The sequence below is a fragment of the Chenopodium album genome, chromosome 16 (genome assembly GCF_948465745.1).
Source record: "Chenopodium album chromosome 16, dcCheAlbu1.1, whole genome shotgun sequence".
Lineage (NCBI taxonomy): Eukaryota > Viridiplantae > Streptophyta > Magnoliopsida > Caryophyllales > Amaranthaceae > Chenopodium > Chenopodium album.
In genome coordinates this window covers 36,256,257-36,264,175 of record NC_137849.1, presented here as the reverse complement: position 1 = coordinate 36,264,175, position 7,919 = coordinate 36,256,257, and the positions used below count along the sequence as shown (strand labels likewise).

The window sequence follows — 7,919 nt, the reverse complement described above, 5'->3', positions numbered from 1 at the left end:
GAAATACCAGCTTTTTACTATGTGATACAAATATAATGTGGTGTAATTCATCATATGATCGGTTGTTGGCTAAATATTTAAACACATCTAACAAATATGTATACTACATGTTTCTTTTCATTTTAGAACTATCAATTACAATCAACTAGATCCATTGAAAAAAAAAATCAACTTTTGCAATCCTTGCCTTGGAAACCCCAACTTTGCAGAAGGAGGACTTTCGCTTTTGGGCAAGCACTGCTTCGGGGAACTACACGGTTAAGACTGGTTATGCAATGCTCATTCAGCCGCTTACTTCTCATTCAGTAAGTCCATTTTGGAAAGTCCTTTGGTCCCTGCAGTTACAACCAAAGTGGAAGCTATTTTTATGGAAGTTATTCCATAACGGTTTGGCAGTCAAAAGTGAACTTCATCACAGGGGGGTTCCCATACAGGATGCGTCCTGTGACCAATGCATTACACAGCTTGAAGATTTCAACCATCTGTTTCGAGATTGCACTATTGCAAGAACAGCTTGGAGGAGTGGTGCCTTGGGCATCCATTCAGAATTACATGGACACCTTTCTCTTTCAGATTGGATCCAAGACTATATCCGACTTTTCATTAGTCTGGATGGACTTTTTAGTCCCAGTATTAGCAACTTTGTTGGTACTCTATGGGGTCTTTGGTTATTTAGGAATAACAGGGTGTTCAATCCCGACATTTCTGTCACAAGACCCTTTCATCTGCAACTACTGGACATACATCACTCTCATACTATCTATATGGATGAGGAAAGTGGGACGGAGCTTTCTCTCTCTTCTACTAATCTCCCTGGTTTGCCCCCGCCTGGGTTTCATGTTGCCCATTTAGGGCACAACCACTCGGGCTCTTCATTCTCGACAATTCAGGTAGATGGCTCTTAGTTCAAAGACACACAACAAGCAGGAATGGGATGGTGTCTTGACAATACAGATCCTCTAGGGGGGAGTAATTTTGGGATATGCTCCTCTTCTCTTCACGCAGAAGCCTTAGCCTGTTGCTATGCCTTGCAATGGGCTTCAAAGGCAGGAATTCAATCGCTTCTTCTATTTACAGATTCTTATAATCTGGTCACTCTTCTGCGCGGCGATGGACGAGGAGATATTCGGTATCTATGGCTGGGGCAGCAGATTCAACTGGTCGGGTCTACTTTCCAGCAGTGTAGTATTTATAAAGCAGATCGGACACGTGTCCACAGGGCGCATCTAATTGCGGGAGAAGCTGCAGGCCATCTTATATGCTTTAGTAGTAACTTGTTTTAGGTTTATGTACTTTTATCCTTTGTCAAAAAAAAAAAAAAAAAAAAAAAAAAAAAAAAAAAAAAAAATCAACTAGACATAGTAATATTTGATACTTATTATGATATAGGCTAATTAATATAATAATATTTTATCTATTTGATACTTATTACGATCATATCCTAATAAATATGATGTATTTTTATTAAAGACGGATGAAATACTATAAAGTTCTATTAATATAAACCTACCCTATATATTTCTTTATTCTAACCTTTAAAAAAACATAAATTTCTCTTAATATAGTCAGTTATTTTGTGGTTGCAAATATATTAACAAAAATTCTCTCTAATCCCCTTCTCTCGAGAATTTAAATAGGAAGAACAAGGAAGAACGCCGGCTTCTTAAGAGCCTTAATTAACGAAACCATCTATGGCAACCTCGCCAACAACAATAGTTAAACACCATCAAACCAACACCTACACAGCCTACGACGTCACGTGTTTCAACCATCGGGTTCGAACCATCGTGACATGTTGCCCTGACGTAGTAACATCCTGGATCACGCACATTCGATCCAACCATCATTCAACCATAATCAGCCTAGACACTGAGTGGCTAAACCCTATAGCAACCCTACAGCTATGTGTAGGGCCCAACTGCCTCATCTACCAACTCCTTCACTCCCCTTCAATTCCCTCAGCCCTCGAGGACTTCCTAGGGGACCCACAATGCAAGTTCTCTGGTGTCGGAATCAAAAGTGACTCAAAGGCTTAGAGTAAATGTGGGCATAAAAGAAGTTGCAATCGCGGTGTTGGGGTGGGAGATGGTGAAACAATGAGTAAGTGGGATAAAGAAGTGCTTGATGAATGTCAAGTTATGTATGCTTGTATAGATGCTTTTGTGAGTTATCATATTGGTAAAGAGCTTATTGATAAAAGTATCTAGAATATTATATGAGAACTATGTATCGGTTGATTTCAAGTCGAATTAATGTTGCGATGTTATTAGTTCTAAGGTGATATGTAAAAAAACCTAAGGGATTGTTTTTCGTAAATTTTTAAGTAAAACTTTGAAGAGATTATTTTTGTTAATTTTTAATGTACTGATGACAATGTCAAAGAGATTTTTTTAGACTAATTAGGGTTTAATTTTTCAAAAAAAGACGCATGAGATTAAAATAGATTATTTAATTTTTCTGCTATCCATGCATTCCGTAATCCAATGGTAGGGTGGCTGCTACAGAGTTTATATGGCTGAAACATATCGGTCACTGTACCACACTCTGTTCATTCATATCTGATTTTCAAGTGTTCAAAATCCAGCCCATTTAAGTATGTCAGCAAATGGATAGGAGGAGCATTCTATACCTCGAAAGCAGTCGGCAAATAAAACGGCTTCAATTTCCATGTTTAGCCCACATTAATATGTCAAATTGCCAATATGAGTACAAATTCGCTCAGATCAAACCGAAGACGAAAAAAGCGTGACAAAAATCAGTTAAAATTCAAAATAGGCCTGTTAGTAACTTTCTGCAACCAATAAATTCTACGTACGAACCATAAATATTCAATTAAAAAAAATCTCAATGCCAGCTAGTATTGATCCACAAATAAACATAGATCATAAAATGTCAAGATGCAAATATATATGGGAAGCGCACAAAAAAAGGCTTACATTCATCCACGGAGTTATGACATCCTGTTTTGTCCAAAACTAGACTACATTTGTAAAACAGTTTCTTGAGCTTTGCATAAGATCACAACAGATGCAACTATAAAATGCTTGATCCCTTGGTCAAAATCCAATATTGTGATGTCCTAAGTCAAGCTGTCCTAAGAGGCGGTGACACCAATATGACACCATCTCCTCTAACAAAGAGAAATGGAACAGTGCGCCTTGTAGTCTGGGGACAAAAATCAAAAATTGCAAGATGTAAGAGTGTGCAGTGAGTTAGTACATCTTGTAGAATCCAAATTCAGTTCATAGCAGTGGCCCAAAAACAGATGCATGTAATCTGATTAAAATGCCTTTATAAAAAGACTGCTTTACCAATATAAGTATTCCTGAAGCACCCAGTAAAAACACCCACGGCAAGCTATTTCAGACAAAGATATGATATAAGCTCTATAGTCTCTACAATAAACCACAAACACTGCAGGTTTCTCAGGGAACAACGGAGCTCAGCAGTTTTTACATCAAAACACAGTAGGGACCCTATATAAGAAGAATAAGTTAAAGACTTTGATAATCAAAGGCTCCCTTGGAGATAACAGAATGTAACAAAAGAATTGAGAATAAGTAGAAGAGCGGTTTCCTTTCCAAGAATTGTATGGCATTATCACACTCTTAATGAAGTTCTGCAAACATTATATAGCATGCAAGTGTGGAACAGCAGTTTTTTAGCCTTTTTAATATTCAATGTTTCTAGTCTTTCTACCAGTTCAAAACATAGCGGAAAGTAACAAATAAAATGAATGCATTTGCATATATATGAAAGTAGTGCCTACTGGGATTCAATTGTCACTGATGGAAATGATTTTTTTATAGTCTATAGAATGTCATTTGGAGTTTCATTTACAGACAAACAGAGCAGCCTAAGTTATCCAACCATTATTTGGCTGCTCTTAACTAAATTTTGACTTGTTATGAGCCGGTGAAATAGGAAATTGGGCAGCTGGCCTGTTCTGGGTTACACTGGCCATTTCTAACAGGTCTTTACACATCTTTGACAGATACTAATCCCTCTTTCCCATATTAACAGACCGCTTATTGAAATGCACTATTGCTTATATTTTCAGATGTACCAACGCAATGTTATTGGTCATCTTTGGATAGCAATACAATGACAACTCTTTACTTGTACATAAACTCAACAGCTCATTTTGCACGCAGATATAGATGGCATAAATGGTAATGAAATCATATCTAAACTAGTCTTTTGACCCGTCCAATGTACGGGTTTTTTATGGAAATAATTTCAATAGATATGTATGTTTTTGAACATTGAGTATAATGGAAATGATAGAGTACGTCAGACACTTAGATAGATTAAGGAAAATGGTAATAATATTCACTCCTTATGTTCTATTGTTAAATAGTAGTATGAACATATATGGTTGAGTATTGGTCAATAGTTAGTTTGTGAGCAAGAATAATTTCACCCCTCCTACAATTGATCAGTATTGAATTCTAAATGATTAAAAAAGTTATTTTTTGGAGTATTAAGTTTACATAAGGCTATTAATGGAGAAGAAGATTGACGGACTAAAATTGAAAGTTGAATGGGCAATTAATTTGATTAAAGGTTGAATTGATGAAGAGGGGGAGATGAAGATGAACTATATGGGATAAATGAAAAGTTTAGGAACCATAATGAAAGAGTTAAGAAAATTAAGAAGCTTAGCCAAGTGGCTTTTTTAGGTTGAAAAAGTGAAGATGCAGAAGTGAAAAAATGATGTCACGTGTAATTTATGGTTTGAGTTTTTAAATACTAGGTATAGATTTGCAGGGAAAGTCCCATGCCAATGTCTGATGATGGAACTCCATCTACAAATATATGGATTTAATTTGAATTTAAATTACCGTTCAATACCACCCTCAAAGTGGCAATGGATGGAAATGGATATTTATGAAGAAGATCACAAGTTTAGCATAGCCAAATATTATCATGTACATTGGTATGAGATTTTATATGCAAAATATCAAGTATACTGCTACTAAACAAACCATAGACACTAATACAAGCGTGGAGGGTGTATAAATTGACTTACCCGAACAATTTCCTCATAAGTCTCATCATCAATTTCCACAGATGTCACAATTTCCTCAACCTCTCCAAGAATCATATTCAAATGCTGATCATAAGCCTGCAAATCAACACAGGTAAAGCTGAACAAAACTATACTGCTTCTAAGCAAGATAAACAATATTGGGGAAAATAAAAATAATACACTTCCTATTTCTGAATATATTTAAAATTTTGGAGCACAAACCATAATTTCACAAATAATTTAAGACAAAACAAGCTGCAGTTATTTAATATATCCATCAAAATAGGAGATTGGGAGCCTTAAGAAGGTCAAAAGCAAGAAAATTCATCTGCCAGTAACCTATAAATTACTCCCTCTGTTTTTATATAAATGCATCAGTTTGACCGGCATATTTTCCAAGACACAACTTTGACCATTAATATCTTTAATTGTCTATTAATAAAAACTGTAACAAAATTATATTATGAAAAAAGACATTATGACTAATCTAATGATATATTATACAATAACATTTATTTATATTATAGAGGTGAAAAAATTAAGTAAAAATTAAGTCAACCATGGTATGTGAATAGTGCAATTGTCAAAGTGATGCATTTAATAAAACGGAGGGAGTATTTGTCAAAGAAACAGGGCAAATAAAGTTGTAATGACCCTAACGTCCCTAAGGCACTCGGGTAGGCTCATCTGAAATAGGGTGAAACCTTAATTTGAAAAACCAACATCTGAAATTATACTACAGTTGGGAAGAAAATAATCATCTCCCATGACAATCAAAAAACTCATTTTAATCAAGTGACATGAAAAGGGAAGAAAGTACACCAAATGATTTTTATAATATCCCATAGCTTCAAAATACAAAGGTATCAATGTACAGTGTACTATGACAAGATGGAAGATAGAGATATATAAAAAAAGACAGAAGAACAGAAACAGCAATTCACACAACTCCATAGAAACTGCCACAATATTTGTACCTAACAACATCCTCCCCTCCCTTCAAAAAATCAGACTGTGCATGCATGCACCGCTAAGGCCCCCAACACAGTATTCTCAGAGATTATCCACCATATAATCATAATGAAATGGCAAGGAAGCAGAAGAGAAACTCGCAGCCCCACTCAAACCATTGGTTGCATCAAGTAATAGGCATTGCAAAAATCTAGACTAAGCTTAGTCCCAAAGTGAAGGAAAATAAATACGAAATGACTATAAAGCTTCAACCCAAAACGTCATACACCTGGTTTTTGGACATTTCTAAAGGGATTTGGTTTTTTTACTCTTGTCACATCAACTTTAAAATTTCAGGTAGCAAAAATAATCACTAGTATCACTACCGGAAAAAATTTCCCCCTATTCTTCATAACGATTCGAGAAGCTATTGAACATGCCTAAGACTATAATATTAGTCAATTTAAGCTGATACAACATAGAAATTAGAACAAGATGGATGTGTCGGTACAAATCCTACCTCTTTGAAAGCCCAATTCAAAATTTTACAACATAAAAAGCAAATGCACCACTAAAACAACATAACCAGTTTCAATTTTTTTTTTTTTTTTTTTTTTTTTTTTTTTTTTTTTTTTTTTTTGAAATCTAACGAGTTTCAAATTCAAAGCAAGTGAATGCATTTAATCAACAAATGATGAAACAAAATTGACAAATGCACCCAATTCAAGCAAAAAAAAAGATCTTTTTTTTTTTTTTTTTTTTTTTTTTTTGAATTATGCAAATTCCTAGTATTAGCAAGTTGGGCACAGAAAAATTAAATTCAAACTAGCTATGCAATATCGACAATTAGAAACAAGCATTCAAAAACAAAAACCCAGAAAATTAAAATAGAACACTAACAATATACACTCAGAAATGAGTAATTACGAAAACAGGAACCCTAATTCCAGAATTTGACAACAACAACAAAAAGAGGAAAAATTCGAAAAACCCTAATTGAAATATAGTAGTAGGTTAATAAACCAGAATTGATAGGTATTTAGAGAAAGAAATTGCAAGAAAAGGAGAAAGGCGAAGAGAAGTAGACATACATGGAGTTTGCCACGGAGTTCGCGGTCAGAACGAAGCTTGACGTAAATACGTTCATCGAGACTGAGACGAATGAGATCGAGAGGCTCCTTAACTGCGCTTTCTTCTTCTGTCGACGCCATTTTTGTTGCTTCAAAGAAGTAATGAAGGAGAGACAGAGAGAGGAAAAGGACGGAGAGTAGGATGGACTCGGAAAATGCAGAAGAGGGTTTATATTCTGGTTTGCGGATGGGTTGGATGATACTCTATTTTACTTGGCTTATTATATGTTTCATTGTTACCTGACATGTAATGCCAAGTATATTCTTTTTGTTTGCTGATATTATCTCCGGTCTAAATTACTCGCAACTTTGGATATTATTTGTAAGATACAAAATATTTTAAAGTTGCGAGTAATTTGGACCGGAGGTAATATATTTTATTTTATAGGTTTGTGTTGTTTTCTGATATTACACATTACTAGATGAAATCTGTGCGATGCACGATTTGTTTGAATTTTTTAAAATATATATATATATATATATATATTTATGTGCTAAATTTGTTATATATTTAGATAAAATTTCTGATATCAAAAGATAATATTTTATATTTAAATAATTTAAAATGGGAAATCTCATTCGCCAATTTTGCTTACGTGTCATTTAAATTATTAATTCTAAAAGAAATTAATAATCTCGTATTTAATTGTTACCACTAAATTTATTATCCTACATGGCGCGCCGAAAAAATTAAATCATACATGGCTCTCTACAAAATCGGGGAAAAAAACTCCCCTTTATATATACATACAAGATGAAGCTCGTGCGATGCACAGTTTGTTAGTATTTTTTTAAAAAATATTTTT

At 34.5% G+C, this 7,919-nt stretch overlaps 1 protein-coding gene across 1 annotated transcript; it reads right to left on the bottom strand.

Annotated features, from left to right (window-relative positions):
* Nucleotides 1-2,880: 2,880 nt before the first annotated feature.
* Nucleotides 2,881-7,304, bottom strand: LOC145585188 (sm-like protein LSM3A). Its single transcript, XM_081641919.1, has 3 exons — nt 7,075-7,304; nt 5,033-5,128; nt 2,881-3,165 (listed from the first exon to the last, which is right to left on the bottom strand). Exons 1-3 carry the CDS (start codon nt 7,192-7,194, stop codon nt 3,085-3,087), a joined length of 297 nt encoding a protein of 98 aa, XP_081498045.1. The 5' UTR covers nt 7,195-7,304; the 3' UTR covers nt 2,881-3,084.
* Nucleotides 7,305-7,919: the final 615 nt, after the last annotated feature.

What these genes read in the sequence shown, in the direction of transcription:
- LOC145585188 (XM_081641919.1), bottom strand. Translation starts at nt 7,194, where the DNA reads ATGGCGTCGACAGAAGAAGAAAGCGCAGTTAAGGAGCCTCTCGATCTC. An exon ending in AACTCCGTGGCAAACTCCAT is followed by an intron (nt 5,129 to 7,074) that starts GTATGTCTACTT and finishes GTTGATTTGCAG; the next exon opens with GCTTATGATCAGCATTTGAA. An exon ending in CTTATGAGGAAATTGTTCGG is followed by an intron (nt 3,166 to 5,032) that starts GTAAGTCAATTT and finishes TTTTGTCCCCAG; the next exon opens with ACTACAAGGCGCACTGTTCC.